The sequence below is a fragment of the Phalaenopsis equestris genome, unplaced genomic scaffold (assembly GCF_001263595.1).
Source record: "Phalaenopsis equestris unplaced genomic scaffold, ASM126359v1 Scaffold000574, whole genome shotgun sequence".
In the NCBI taxonomy this organism is placed as follows: Eukaryota; Viridiplantae; Streptophyta; class Magnoliopsida; order Asparagales; family Orchidaceae; genus Phalaenopsis; species Phalaenopsis equestris.
In genome coordinates, this window is record NW_018165014.1 from 151,631 (window position 1) to 168,418 (window position 16,788).

Below are 16,788 nucleotides of genomic sequence, written 5' to 3' on the forward strand. Positions count from 1 at the left end.
TCTCTCTCTTTCTTAATCACCTTTTCTCCCTCCCTTCGTATCTCCATTAAAGAAAAATAATAGTTTGTTTTACAAAAATAGAAGAGTTTATATTCACATTTTAAAAAGATTTAATATTGCCACATATGAACACATAAATCATATTGTTTAAATAACTAATGAGTTGAAATTAAAAAAAAAAAATACAAGAAAATAATTTTTAAGAAAATGTTAAAATCAACATGCTTTTGTTTTGTTTTGTTTTTTTAAAGCCAAAAAAATTATAAAAATGTTAAAGCATTTTTTGTTTTATGTTAAAACAAAAATCAAAATAAACTAAATATAAAAAATGGGAGCTCTAAACACTAACCATATATTTAAAAATGACCAATAGTATATGCTCTGAAGGAATAAAACACAAAGCCTTGAAGCCCCATTTGTCCAAATTTATAGTTTGCAATGATTACAAGAGCAATATAAATTTTTGTATGGAATCAAGCCCTAAATGCAACAAACAATTGATTAACATCAAAATATAGTAGACATCAAGGACCATTAGAAATCACCAAACTGCATTACAAATGCTCTACCTTGAGGTATCAGTTAACTAATAAAAAAACACTAGGTGAAAACAGAGGGATTGGATGTGGCTGTGCTGATTTGAACCTCAAGGACCTCCAGGCGACGTTCCAAAACATCGAGTTTCTCATTCAGACATGCCAGCTTGCTCTTTGTTGTAGCCTCTACAAAACATCAAGGCTTGAAATGATAAGAACATGAATATAATGACACTGATTTTCATACTTGTGCTTGCCAACAAAGACAAATTAAAAAAAGCAAGATCTAGAAATCAGATTGAACCAGCCGGTTCGATTGGTTCAAACCTGAACCAGTCGGAGGTCCGGTTCCGGGTGGCCTAAAAATCGTCCCCACATTGAACCAGAATGAACCGGCTAGAAACGGCAGTCTAACCGTTGAACCGATTTATTTTTTTATTGCATTTTGAAAGATATTTTTTGGATTATAATATTTGATTGCTATTCTTCTTTTTTAAAATCATTTAAATTAGTTGTTTGAGTTCATGTATGATTTATATTTTATGATACCTTTTTTATGCAACACATATTACGGCATCATCATGTTATTTAAGTAATATTTAATATATATATTTTTATATTTATGACCGGACCTGGTTCAACATCCGGTTCAACTGATTTTTAATCTTTCGATTCAATGTCCGGCCCGATTTTTAAAATCTTAGAAAAAAATAGATGTCAATAATTTATTTCAGCAAGCTAAAACCCTCAAGAGCAAGCTAGAAGTAACAAGAGCTCCAGTATATATTAGTCCAGTGTTAGAATTGGTGTAAACATGTCTGGATGTATATGTATAATATATATATATATATACCCATTTTTACAAAATTAATCATATCTGCTCTTCTACTTGTTGTATCTTCTATCCAATGTTGAACAAGACACTACTATAGATATAGATTGAGCATAGAGAATAGAGGTGAGAGGGATTAATGGTTTATAGATTCTTTATAATGATTTCAATTTTTAGTGCAGCTGGTTAACCCCATGGAAAAAGGGTAGCCAAGTTTGGCTTTAGAGAGACATCTAGAAGAGAAAAATTTATCAAGAATCTAGTGAGACTATTGAGGGGAAAAACATTTAAGAAAATTAGATTAAACTATAAGAATAACTCATATGCAGACTCTGAGCATCTAGCTATGCAGCGGACAAGTCTGGAAGATAGTTGTCCAGTAGGTTAGGTAAAGGTGACGTTCACATCGAGGGTGAGCACGCTTGGCGAGTTCTCCTAGAGAGAACACTTGGTCGACAGGTGAATAATATGAAGGGTAACTTGACAAGTAGACAATCTTTTCAGTTCATTAAGCAAGTTTAAGAGTTGAATACTGAGAACTAAGGAGATTTAATCTCGCAGCTTTGGATGGCTTCCAGTTGGTTCATAGTCAATGACTCCATAAACTTGATTCAAAATATGATCATTAATTCCTATGTTATTTCTGAAAAACAAAAGAATGAATCCAACGAACACAATTCGATCTGGGTCGCATTAGCATGAGCTGAAGCGTTGGATCAACAATGTATTTGGATAATTGAGAAGTTACAGTCATGACAACAATCCATACCTACAAATGAATGGCTCGAACCTTCATGAATTTTCATAATTGGTTCTTGGATCATTGTTAGTTGCAGTTGCTATTGATATCTTCCTGCTATTAAAGATAAGAATGTTTAATCGCATCATTAGCATTGGTAAATCTGTAGATAAGAAGAGATTCATAAAGGTAGCATGTGTAAGCTGCAAGGGCTAACGAGGCATCTTTATCTACAAAAATGCCTTCACTAAATAAAGTGAAGACCAAACCATTGTAAAAAGGTGTTCAAAAGCAAGGCCCACCACCAAGGTGGCAATAATTACGATGAAAAGTCCCCTACGGAAACTAAGGCTTCTGTCGTCAAATTGACTACTCTAACAATGGCTTTTGAAAATCTTAAAGGTAATAACTTAGCATAAGCGGAGAATTATAACACTTCGCTGTAGACAATGGCCAATGATGAGCCCTCCACCCTAGGTATTCCTCTGAATAGCGCGACTAGAGAGGGAACAAGTTAGAAATGCTCAGGAGACAGCTTTGGAGAATATCGTTGATGAAATAACTAGCAAAGTTGTTAGCTAACGGCAGCAAACAGTACTTGACTCCCTAAGTTGACGCTTCAGATGAGTAAGAAACCCATCCTACACTGAAAAAAGGGAGGGGATTCTGAAGTACTTGATTTTACATCAAGATCACCTGATAAAGAATCAAGGAAAGTGGCCCAGGAGAACATATTTGAGACACATCGCTAGCCTAGTTGAACTTTTCTCCATAAGAGGATGATAAAAGTATCATAAATTTTGACAGCATTTAAGACTTCGATTGAAGAGACCTTCTGGCCCCTTTCCATTCCATGGAAGTTCAATAAAATGCTTTGGCGTTGTTCGGATGTTCAACTTTTCTGAAATTCTTGTTTCACTGCAAAGGCATTTCTCCCCCGCTTTGGAATGTGAACTCGGCGTAGCTTTGTTCCGCTGTTTATAACTGAATAAGTCAAAATTACCCTCAACAAGTCGATTGCTCCATTTCTCGCCACGCTTATACATGTCCAGACTCAATCGGTTTGTAAGATCAGCCATTGGCAGGGTGGCCACACTATTTTCAGTGAGAAGGGCAATGTTGTCGGAAGCATTCGAGTCTAGCATGCGGTTGCCAGCAAGCTTTGCAAGGGCGGGTTCGTCTGTTCCGGTAGAGAGCCGGCGGAGAGGAATGTTCAATGGCTGTTCCTTGAGTGGCCCGGTGTGGGCAAAAACCATGGAGTGGAATGAATAGAAGCCTTCGAGTTTAGCATGCGGTTGCTAGAAAGTTTTGCACGGGCTGGTTCGTCTTTTCCTCTGTTAAGGAGAGATCCGGCGGCGAGGAATGTTTACTGGGTGTTCCTTTTGCGTCCCAGCGGGCAAAGGCCATGGAGTGGAATGCATAGAGGCCTTGCGATTCATGCCTATGCCAAGCATGCATTAGATCTCTTTGAGAAGAAGCAGAGATTTGGAGTTGTTTCAGATTCACTAATCATCACTGCTGTACTGATTGCTTGCAGCCATGGAGGAATGGTCGAGCAGGGAAGAACAGTACTTTCTGCCATGAGCATAGTGCACACCATCTAGTATTATGGTTGATTGTAGCCTATTGGGAAGAGCAAGGAGGCTGGATGAAGCCTTGGCTTTGATCAGGAGGAGCACACTAAAGCCAGATGTAGTTATCTGGGGCAAAATTGTTACAAAGGCAATACTCAAATTGGATCCCAGCAATGCTGGAGTTCATGTGGTTTTGTCCAATATGTATGCCAAATCTGGGAAATGGGATTTTGTATAGGAGATCAGGAACTTCATAAAGAAACAGATACATAAGCCTGATTGAAGTCTCGTTGTCTATCTAAATGATCTACTTTGTCTCATCTTAATGAAGATTGGTGAATGTTTATGTTAGTTTAAATGTTGCTTATATCATAACTTCGTTTCTCCATATAAAAGTGCCCACATGATGTTTGATTAAAAGCGTAAATTATCAAAAGTTTTTTTTCTTTAATTTAATTTAACAAGGTGTAAGAGATACGTTTTGGAGCTTGCCTTTGAGTAATTCTCATAGCTTTTGCAAAGAAGTATATGAATGAAGTAATGAACTTACGATTGTTTTAATTGATAATTTTTTAAGTGAAAAATAATTTCGTTTGTATTTGCCGGTACATTTTTGAAGTGGAGGCCTTTTTTCAAGGGATGTGATGCAAAGAGGAGCCTATAGATACATTTTTGCAGCTGCAAATTTCAACTTGAATGAAAAAATATTTTTTATGAATTCCTCTATGTGTAATTTATTTCATTTATAAAAGAATTCAAGTGTTCCAGAGATTAGAATACTTAGGTGGATGAGTGGCTTGACACTTAAGAGACAATGCGAAAGGAATCTATCCATGAAAGAGTTTGTGTAGCTCCAGTGACAAAAGATTAGAGAGTCCTCTTAGATGGTTTGGTCATGTCGACCAACTGATGATCCGGTCAGGAGAGCAGATGTTTTCCTGTTAGATGCATAACAAGTCAGCTCCATTCCAATATACCCAGAGCAAAGAATCAATTAATATTAGCAGCTATAGTTTTCTGAAATGTGATCTAAAATCAAGCAGGAGTGCTAAATGCCAAGGTCGCTGCAGGCAGGCAACATTCTTGAAAAGAAGGAAGTACAGTAAATTCTGACTCAGCGAAAATCTTTCACGAGGTCTGCAACTATCTTGATCTTCTTCCATAACACATTTGTACTCGTGCTTACCAGTAGGGGCTACTATTGTTAATTATTTATGTAAAATTTTTAAATAAAACTACTATTAAAAATGTTGTTTGTAATTTAAAAATAATAAGGATATTTTAGCCTTAGATAGTTAAAAATTTTGTTAGAAAGCACACAAAAATTTTTCAATTCAAACGGTGGTATTTATTGGCTTTAGGAACCACTACATTATATGACTGCTTTTTCTGAAGTTACTTTTAAGAGAATTTCTTTGAAAGGAGATGCTCACCCAAACAAAGCCAAAGTCCTTAAAATCTTCACAAAAAACTCTTGTGGACTAAGCATGATGACACTTTAAGGAGCCTCTTCTAGGTTGTATGACTCATCATCAGATAGAGTAGAAGCAACAACTCAAAAGTGAAAGCGACAATAGCATCTAACAGAGATGGTTGGTCGGTATTCTTAAGCGGATTAAGAAAGAGATGTGGCTGGAGTAAAACGCTCAAAGATCCCCAATCAAACAGCAGTACCTAAAAGAGAGTTGTTGGTGTTCTTAAGAGGATTAAGATATGTGGCTAGAGAAAAATGCTCAAAGATCGCCCCATCAACGTGATGGAACTATTTAATGGTGATATCCATTGCGATGATCATACTGCAAGGACTTTTGTTTGAGATACTGAATGACCTAGTAATTACGTCCTTGGCATATCCAAACTCGTAAAACTTTAAGGATTGTCCATAGAAAATACAAAGAAACTAAATGAATACGAATCAAGCATCAGAAAAAAAAAATGATAAAGGCTCAAAGGTTCTATTAAATAACTTAGTTTACAGTGGACCGGATGACCCTATACGCAAAGAAAGAACAATTCACAAGCAAGTTTAAAGAGAGATATAGGAGATAAAATCTATCGAAAAATCATGTGAGATTTTACTACGACCTAATTTTGGCAAAAAAATGTAAGATTTTTCATGTTCATTCTTGAGCAATAGTCCCCTATTTTATAAAATATTAGGTTAACAATACAAGATGAGCTACATGATAGAATTATAAGAAGAACACATGTGGCCTATGTACCAGACTACTCTTTCGACCAGACAAGTTTTCAATCACAAAAAATTATCTATGATGAGTTCTTGCTAGAACTACAGATAGCAAGCGAGTATTTCGAAAGAGTAGCCAAGTTATGGTCAAGTGGCTTTGACAAGTAGATGATTTGTGAGTTCCTCAAATCAACTTAGTAGCTAAATGTCAAGGGCCAAGTGGGGTCTACCTTACATTTGACTTGATAGGTTCTAGCCTCGGTGACGTAAGAATTTAGAAGACTAGAATCATATGAATTTCGAGTTGATTCATATTCATTGACTTTCTAAACCTAGTATAGGCTCTTAAGATAACACATCGAATCAAATCAGGATGAGTATGTGTATAAATCTTCTACCTTCATTGTAACAAACTATCTAATCTTTTTTTTCTACTCTAGCTTATGATCCTTAGTATTGTTCCAATAACTTTGATATCCTTATTTCTTGTTCCATCTTCTACATTTTATTACATATCCATCACATCATACCTAACATAGAACATATGGTAATCACACCATCCTAGGATGAAGAATAAAAGAAGTTTAGGAATTGAAAATGCAAGCAAAGAATGTATTAAAATTAGATCTGAAGTAAAAGCATTAGAACTATTTGGCATAACTTTTATTTTATTTTTATTTTTTTTAATTTATATAATTATTGAAATAAAACATATTTAGTGGTAATAATTATTTTAAAAACACTTGAATACTGAAAAGTTATTTCAAGTACTTTTTTGAAAACAAGTTGATTTATTTTTAGAAAATAAAAAATAAAAAATATAAAAATTACAATAAACAAACATAATTTAAAAAATAAAAGAAAACATAAAAAAATGAAAGCAAAAATAATCCAAAAAGAACCCTCAGTCCGAACAAAATAGAGAATTGTTTGATAGAGTTTGCATGACAAGGTTGACAAACATAATCATTTGTAAGAGGAATTGACTAATTTAAATAAGTTCTTGATTGCAAAAAAAAAAAAAAATAGTAAACCCCTAAAACCAGATTTTGTTTTTTTACCAAAAAGGTTCTAGATAAAGAAAATGGTATGTAATTTGTTCAAGAAAGACTCAAGTTTTAGGTAAAATTTTTCTTATTAGCACTGAACCAAAAATACATATAGTTAAAAAGATGACCAAATAAAATTTAGCAATAAATACAAAACAGAGAATCCAGTTAAAAAGATGACCAAATAAAATTTAGCAATAAACAGAGAATCTAAAAAAACATTAAATATGTAATGGGGAATCTTGCAAGTCCGCAGAAGTGTCAAAGCCCTCATCAACAGAATAGACTTCAAATAAGGACAATGAAATCATGATCTCATAATTTGTTTTTGAAAGATATGTCATGTAAATGAACTAATATTCATTAGTGCAAAAAAATTACTATTGTATGTCCTACTAATGAGTTCATTGATATAAATCTCAAAATCAATCAACAATATTGTGACAGATTTGAAGACCTACAAAATTCAATTATGCATTTACACTAACTGAATTTTCTTATATGAAGTTATGTATCATTTTAGTAGCAATTTTCCCAATTAAATATTTAAAGTTTTCACATTATATTTGCTCAATTTTAAAAAATTCACAGTGAATTTTCTTATATGAAGTTATGTATCATTTTAGTCGCAATTTTCCCAATTAAATATTTAAAGTTTTCATATTATATTTGCTCAATTTTAAGAAATTCACAAAAATTCACAGCACTAATTATTTTATTTTTATCTATATCGAAAAACTTCATTATTTGTAAATTTCTTTTGTAAAATGTGAAAAAGGAGCGATCAAAACCATCCGAAAAAGCTATGGTGCACATAGACGATTTGAAAGCTCAAGCAGCCAATGGCCTATTCGATACCCTATGCATCAATGCCAATTAGGTTGAAAAATCCAAATTTTCAACCTAAGCACTTGAATCAAAGTTGAAAAATCCAAATTTTCAGCAAAAGTCACCGCCCAAGCACCCGACTTAAAGTCAAGTTACCCAATCCTAACACCCAAGTGCCAATTTCAAAATTTTCAAAAGTTTTGTCCCGCACAAGAGATTGCAATCAGAGCATGACCTAGGTGCCTGACTTTGACACCAACCCAATTTGAGCAATTTGAGGTGCTGTGAATTTGGGAGGAATCTTGGAAAGGAAATATTATAATATTGATTGGATGATATTACGGTTTGAAGGATCCTTGGGCAACCACTTGAGAGGAGAACTAAGCATAGGAGAAGAATAGCGATGGACGAGTAGTGTGTGTGTTTGTGTGTGTGATTTATTGGTATCATAATCAATTGATCTTTTACACCTTATTATATTTGCATACCTTCAATCTGTGATTATTTTAGCTGTGACTAGCTAATAAATAAATTTAAAGATTTATTCAAAATTAAGAGGTCGATAATAGACTTGCTATGGTTAAACTATCATGGCAGGGCATAAGATAAAGATGTCTATGTGAACTCCTGTAGCCGTTAGGATCTCCAACAATTGATAATTGAATTTTATTGATATTGAGTTTATCTTAAAGATGTCAGTAAATTGTATTGTTAAATTAGCAACCAAAGCTCTTCAAGAGATTGAAAATGTACATCATAATTTCTCATTGCAACAAACTCTTTTGAGTAAATTAATTTACATTTAACTTAGCCAATAAAATTGGTCCTGACATAATTTATTCTCTAGATTATTAACCTCTAATTTTCAACTTGAGGGTTTAACCATCTCTAATTATTAATCTCTTTTTTTTTTTTTTTCGTTTCGCACTATAGTCCTATTTTTTTACTATTAAAAAAAGTCAAAACAAACCTAGTTTTGGCAATTAGTGATATACGACCTTTTTTGAATGAAGTTGATATTTATCAGTTTATTACTTGAGCAATTGTGTACTCTTGCATGCCCCTTAGCCATATCATATTTTTGGTGTCATTAATGGGGACTATACTTGCTAATATCAAAACTAAGTTGAGTTTAATTTAATTTAAATTTTTCCTGTTTTTCTAATTTATAATATTGTTTTGCATTTCAAAAGATTGCTTAGTGTATATGAGATATTCTATTAGGGAACCACTATTGCTATTTGACTCAAAAAAAAATTAAGAAAACTATATTGTGGGATCTGAGGAGACAAATATCAAACCACTGATATATCTACACATGCTAGAGCATATACTGAGGAGACTGCCATGGGGCTCAGCATAACTATTCACCACATTCCCCAGACAATTGTCAACCATGAGATTCACCGTACATTTGTCAACCCTATGATTCAAAACACAATTTGATGGCATGACAATAGAGAACCCATCACAAACTTACTAAAAAATTTATGATACATTCAAACACAACAGAGTTTCAGACAATGCTATTCAACTGTGCATTTCCCATTCTCAAAAAAGGATAAGGCCAAAATCTAATTGAAATCATTTCCTAGTGATTCAATCACAAGCTAAGATAACCCAGCTCAGAGCTTTTCATAAAAAGTACTTTCCACCGGTTAAAACAACCTCAATAATGATTGAGATTTCTAACTTTGTGCATTTCGGTAAATTAACATAATTAGAAACTTGGGAATGAAGCAAAGACTAGCACAACAAACATCCAAGTCACAGGCTTTCCATGTGAATGCATGTCAAGATCATCAACAATGAATTGGCTTGAGTAACAAAGATGCAAATCAATGCTATGTTCAGTGACACCTTTATAAGGTGCATGAAGTAACTTACAATCTGTTAGAGGAGACAGTCATGAACTATCAACGGCAAAATAATAGATTTTTGTCAAAGAAATGTCAGCTACCATTCAAGACTCGAATCTAATTGTGATTATCACTGATACAGTTGCTTTGGGGACAAAACGACTTACTTCATTAAAAATAAATATCATCAATGCACCATTGACATGTGATTTTTCTGGAGCCAAACACTAGAGCAGTGAGTGCCAAGCAAACAATATACTTCACACAACACCAACAGAAGCAAACCCTCGGTACAAAATCAAGCACAATGGAATAATTCATAAGCGAGCATTTATAATCCATTGTGGCAAAACAACCCAAATTTTTAATGGGAGCATCGAGACATCAGATACCAAACTAATGGTTTTCAACATCCATTAGAGTTTCAACAACAGGTTGAATCGTAGATTACATCTGACCAAACACAGAAAAAAGAGGATGGGTCTCACTATGAGACAGTCTCACATAGCTCACGCTTATAGCAACACAAATCATGACATGAATTAATGTCATTTTGCAAAAGCAGGAGACCTCCATTTTGCAATAGGAGATCAATATTAAGAGCATCATGGTGTGAAATTGATCAGTTGTCAGAGTAGGCAGCTTTCACTCCACTCGGAGCATTACAAAATAAAACAAAAATGAACCCCATGGAGCACGTTAAAGTAATTAACAAAAACATGGCAAAAATTGGTCGCTTCTACACGGAGGGGAAGCCTAAAAGTTGAGTGATGTTGAGCCGATTAAGGCTAAGAAGGAGGCAAGGCCAAATTTTAAGTTGTTCTCACATGATCCACCTCCCTATACCCCACCATAAATGAACTCTCAAAGATTTCAAAAATAGAAGCTAAACAAACAATCCAAAGTTTTTAAAGATACATTCAATAAAGCTTCATGTCAATATTTCATTCATTGATGCATTAAAAGAAATACCCAGCTATTTTAAGTTTATGAAAGAAAGCCTCTCAAATGAGTGAAATAGTAGTACGGGACTATAGCTTTGACAAAATCATACAGTATTATACCTCAAAGAAAACGATCTACAAAATAGAAAAGTATGAGCAATTTCACTATTCATCATGAACCAAAAACAAACAATTCAACAATGCATTCTACTATTTGAGTAATAGCATTAATAAAATATCATTATTAATATATAAAAAAAATTGGGACTGGGAAAAGTAAAGCACGCCACAATCTCCTTGCAATAGGCAGATAGCTAGGTAAAATACCCCGAGGGGTTTGTGAAAGATGTGCTGATCCAAGTTGAAGATTTTATCTTTCAGCCTTATTTAAAAAGCTGTTTGAGGTGCACACTCGAGATGCACCTTGAACAAAGGCGCACAACAAATATTTCGAGTATTTATGCCGTGAGGAGTTGAAGGAAGTGCATAAATAAAGTTATTAAAAAATATTATATTATCTTATACTATATTATTAATATATATATATATATATATAATATAATATTATATTATGCTTATATTAATATATCTAATATAACGCCAAAAAAAAGTCAAAATATAATTTAAATATGATTATTTGAACGTGAATTTAATTTCTTGCTTTGTTTAAATTATAATGGATCTAATATTATTTGATATGAGGAGTAAGAAGAAAAATTTAATGATTGAAGAAGATTTGGATGATCCCAATAAGATAGAATCAAATGAAAATAAAATTGTTACAAATGATGATTATTTTGAGAATGATGGAAATGAGGGTAGGGTCAGTATGGATTTTGATCTTCATGACATAATTAAATTTTAAGTGAATGTTTAACTTAAATCTCATTTTAATTTTTAATGTAATATCAACATTTAAGATTTAGATTTATGATTTATGTCCTTTTAAAAATAAACTAAATTAATATATCAATAGTTTATATCATATTTATTAATTATATTAATTTTATGAGTTTTTTTCATTTTGATGCTCACACTTCAATCTACCTCAAGGCTTACACCAAGCCTCGCAAAGGAATAACGTGCGAGTTTCCAATTTTGCCAATATAAACTTTCACCATTTCAGAGATGGATGATGGAGACACAAAATACCCCAATATTTAGGTTGATCGTTCTTGTCAAGTAGTAGAGCACAAACTGATACCTAGAAGGAAAATTGCACCTCTAAGTGCAGAAGGAATAAGTCATTTTCAAAGTCTATGAGGAAGAGAATTGCTAACAATTGAAAAAGATAAGCATTATATTACCATGAATAATGTTAGTCTTCTTGATCATTCGATGGTTTAGAATGGCAATACAATGAAAAAAAGAGATATTCCATGATTGACATGACCCCGAAGGATCAAAGGATGGACAACATCAACCTTGACATAGTACAGGTGAGCTATGTCAAATAGAGACGTTAAACCAAGTACTTGTTATATAAAATATGAAATAACCATATAGAATATGAAACTTTTTTAATACATTCAAAAGAAGTAAGTCTACACGTCAAAAAAATATTTGATACGACTGAATGCACATTCAAGGGTACCAAATTGCAAAAGTAATAAAGTGGCGAATATGAATATCTCATTCCACACAGACCTTATCACTAATTACTAAAATTGGGTTGGTTGCAACTTTAATTAAAAAAGACAAAAATAGGGTTATTACAAGCAAAAGAAATAAAAAATAATAATTAAAAAAGAGAGACATTATAAGTGGTTAAAGGTCAATGATCTGGCGATTAGTTTAAGTGGAAATGCAAATCAATTAATATAAAAAAAAGTTTTTATAGCCATACCCCACGATGCACCCATCATTTTCTCTAAAATCTACCGTCACCGTTCTATGAATATAATCTACTTTCAACTTCGAGATAAATTCAATATCAACAACTTTCAATTCTCAAGCATAAGGAATACTAATTAGTATAGTTCACATAACAACCCACTATACACATTTAAAGATTTTTAAATGAGACTAAGGGTGTTGAGCAATGCTTGCATGAAATTTTATAGCTCACAAATATTCCTGAGGATATGAGAGAATGTCAATACATTGTTCAGTAAAATTTCTGTAAGCATCTAAACATCTTTTTATTATGTAATAAGAAATAATCTTTAACACTTTATATAGCTTTACAAAAATAATGTATAGTTTCGCTTCACTGACAGGATTATATTGTAAAGTCTTTATCTCAACCTATTTGATTTTTTCTTCACCCAAGGATAAGTATGAGGATGTTAATAAAATGACGTTTTAATAATATTTTTCCAATCTAATTTTTTGGACTTCTCAAGTTAATTTGGCTCAATTTTATCATTGCACTAATTAAATTATTTTATTAATACAAGACAAATCTATTTTCTTTGAATTTCAAGTGCAAGTTGTGAAATAGAAGCGATTGGGATAATAAGAGCAGTATACAATGCACAAAAGCAATTTGGATGCTTAGAAGCCCATATAGGTCGAAATTTTAATTTTTTACTAAGGGTTTAGCTCCCAACCTAGTGCCCATGCAAGATACCAATGTGCCATATCCAACGCCTAAGTGTCAATTTCAAAATTTCGAAATTTTCATCTTGCACAGGAGATCACAACTAGTGCTCAACAACTTGATTTGGCCTTGACCTAATTTTAAGTAAATCTAAGTGCCACAAATTACAAAATTTAAACAGAAATATTAAAAGAATATATTATAACATTAATAAAAAAAAAATTAAGTTTTTCAGGGGATCCTCGGACAATAAATTTGAAGGAGACCTAGGACAAAGGTTAAGAAAGCCATGGCGAAGCAATGCAAAAGCCAACAATACTAAACATTTTCTTTCTCTGCTCGACTAGCTATTTTTATTTTTGGATCACACATTCTTATGTTTTCTATTACTTTAGCATGAGCCAATCCCTTTAATAGGGATTAGATATAGATATAATTAGTTGATCGTTTATGCTTTATTGTTGTTTTAAGTCTCTAATATGTGTTTATTTTACTTGTGATTGGTTCATTATCAACAATAAGAACTAGAGATTTATTATAAATCAAGTAAATTATTGACTCATCTAGGTTAGGAGCAAATATTACATGCATTCTTCATATATACGAAAGGCAAAAGTAGGCCTAGGAAGACTTGTGTTAAGAAAGGCAGAGGTTGACCTGGAAGATGTTTTAGATTCAACTTGTGCTAAGAAAGGTAGAGGTAGACCTAGGAAGACTTGGGCTTATTGTATAAAAAAATGATCTTAATTTACTAGAACTAAATGAAAATATGACACTAAATAGGAAGCAATGGAGAAAAAGGTTTCATGTAGCCGACCCCACGTAGTGGGATTAAGGCTCTATTGTTGGCAAACTCACCAATCAGGTTCAACGCAACAGAGCTTATGAAGAAAACATGTAGAACTCGCTAGATCCATGGCGAACTTACCAACTGTTAATCTCAGACATATCACCCAAGCACATGATATACTTGACAAATTTAGGACAACTAGCAACCCTCTTAATATGTCAATTATAGAATTGATTCTTCTTCAAACTACACACCACTGAAATTTTATAACAAATAATCAATGTGTAGTACTTCACATTTTTGTGCTCATGTATCTTATTATGTACAAATTTTAGCAAGTCTCACCCCAACGCCAAAATATAAATTGATGCTAATAGGAAAAGCGCTAACTATTGAATCTTTAGCAATTAAGCTCAAATTTCTTGTACTCATCTTTTTGTAGTAAAACTTCTAGAGCCTCCCTCCCTCCCTCCCAATCTCTCTCTCTCTCTCTGTTAGATAAGATTTAGGTGACATTTAATAATAATACCATGCCAAATCATATGACAACTCATACAAGCATTGCGATCCCTTATGCTTGATTATCGAATATATGTTTAACTAGTTCTAGTGAAATCTAATCCCTGGATCATTAACCTATAACAATCAAACCTTTAGGATTCCTCCATTTCTAACAATTAGTTTTTCTAATTCATTTTCCTCTTTTTCATCCAATTAAACAAAGTTGGAACCAACCTAATTTCAGTAATTAGCTATTGGTCTATGTGAGACAATACTCATATTCATCACCTTATTAATTGTACGACCACATATTTTTGTGTGTGTGTTTAGCCTTATAAAAAAATAGATTTTCTATGAGCCTAAATCCTGCCACAAGACTTTCCCATGCCACTTAAGTCTCATGTTGCCTTAAATCTTGAATCTATCAATTTTAGTTCTAAACCAGGATTTACCAAATCCTACTAGAAATGGTAATTACAGGTTTAAATGCTTTCTCTTACATTCATCTTCTCAACGTTACTACCCCTTATCAACTCATCAGTTTACACGCGGTCCAATCAACCATCAGGGAAAGTGTTATTTTAAAATCTCTACTCTTTCCGCTTAGTATTCTCCAACTTATGGTCTGCCCTAGCTATGCCCAACCCCTTTTCATACTATGAGATACACTTCACCATGGCAGCAACATCTTCCTAATCAATGGGTGATGACAAAACTCACCACTCATCCCGTCAACATTTCATGTTTTTATTGCATCTCCTTCTCCACTCTGTTTGGTTGGCTGATCTTTCTTGGCATCAACCAATCCACCCAGCCCATAGATCTCATACACTGATATGAGTCAGCCGGACCACATCCTAACACCAATTTCATTAAACCCTGCTCGTACACTTCAGCATCCAAGATGGCTAGAGCTTTTATTTAATTTTATTCTTAAAACTCCATTTTTATTCGTTAACCCTTTTAGACAATATTTTCTTACTTTTTTTACCTATAAATAGGCAAAGGCTACTTGTATTCAAGATATGGCAGTGAAGAGTAATTTCTTCTTACATGTTTTTCTCCCTATTTTTTTCCATTTCTCCTTTCCTGTCATATTCTCAGCAGCTAGATCGTAACAAATTGGTGCTCTGGTTCTAACGTACTCCACTAACTGCAGCTAGATCGTAACAAATTGGTGCTCTGGTTCTACCGTACTCCACTAACTTCCTCTTACTTCTCATCACAATCCTTCGCATGTCCCTACCATTCGTCGATTCTTCAGCTTCCGCCTCCCCATCCTCGCTTCCTATCTTTTTCTCCGACTGATCCTTCAATTCACCGATTCTTCTCTTTGGCCTCCGACGACAACCGTCGCTGATCCTTCTCCCGCATCCACAAAATCTCGCCCTTTTCAAACACTCCCATGCGGGCATCACCTCGACTGGCTGCGATGTCCACATCCAAGAACATCTTTGACGACCGTCTTCTCCACTCAGCTCCAGTTCCCTGCCAGACTACCGCATCAACTCGACTGGCTGCCAAATCCACCGCCAAGAAAATATCTGAAGACCGTCTTCTTCGTTAATTCCAGTTCCCCGCCAGACGGCTGCAACACCTCGACGGTTGCCAGATCCGCGCAAGATCTACCATCTTTAGCATTAACTTTCAGAAACTGTCACTCACAAACCGGACTACAGGTTATTTCGTTTCTTTTTCTCGCCTTTTGATTGTATCTCAATAGCTATTGCAGAGTGCCTTAGAAAAGACATCAACTCAGCACCCAATCAGATTAGCTGACGTGAAGGAAAAATACAAGAGAATAAATTTCTACTCGATAAAGAACACAAATCAGGACTCTTCAATGGATCAACAATTCAAACAGGAGGCATCGACGGACGGTGCAGAACCATTAAAAAGAAGAAGAAGAAATAGGAAATGCTAAAAAAAAAATTGGAAGGGGTTACCGAATTGGAGGAGGAATTCGAAGAGGCGGCGGACATTGAGCGAAGAGATGAACTCCCGATCCTCCCAATCGGCTTGCACCGCAATGCCCACATTCACCGCATTCGTGATCCCTCCCGCCCTCGCCATTAGCAACACATACCAGAGCACAAACTAATAAACTGAAGTGCTGTCAAAACACCAAGCTTGTTGCTCCCCAACAGTTCTTCTTCGGTTAGTCAATTGTTCCGATTGGTTCAATAAGTAAACTAGACCGACATTAATTTTTTTTTTAGTTAGGCTAGTTATATGAAACAAATTGTACACTAATCAGTTCGTTCACGTTCGAATCATTATTATTTAAAATATAAAATATTTTAAAATAATTATAGATAAAAAATTTATGATATTTTAAAAAATTAAATTTTATAAATTATAATATATAATAAATTAATAATAATAATATATTAATATACTATATTA

The 16,788-nt window shown here is 33.8% G+C and overlaps 1 protein-coding gene across 1 annotated transcript; it reads right to left on the reverse strand.

Moving 5' to 3' along the window:
• Window positions 1–390: 390 nt before the first annotated feature.
• LOC110029464 (protein BRICK 1) lies at window positions 391–16,551 on the reverse strand. Its single transcript, XM_020731766.1, has 2 exons — window positions 16,329–16,551; window positions 391–722 (listed from the first exon to the last, which is right to left on the reverse strand). Exons 1-2 carry the CDS (start codon window positions 16,453–16,455, stop codon window positions 601–603), a joined length of 249 nt encoding a protein of 82 aa, XP_020587425.1. The 5' UTR covers window positions 16,456–16,551; the 3' UTR covers window positions 391–600.
• Between the last annotated feature and the right edge of the window lie 237 nt (window positions 16,552–16,788).

What these genes read in the sequence shown, in the direction of transcription:
- LOC110029464 (XM_020731766.1), bottom strand. Translation starts at nt 16,455, where the DNA reads ATGGCGAGGGCGGGAGGGATCACGAATGCGGTGAATGTGGGCATTGCG. An exon ending in CGAATTCCTCCTCCAATTCG is followed by an intron (nt 723 to 16,328) that starts GTAACCCCTTCC and finishes GATGTTTTGTAG; the next exon opens with AGGCTACAACAAAGAGCAAG.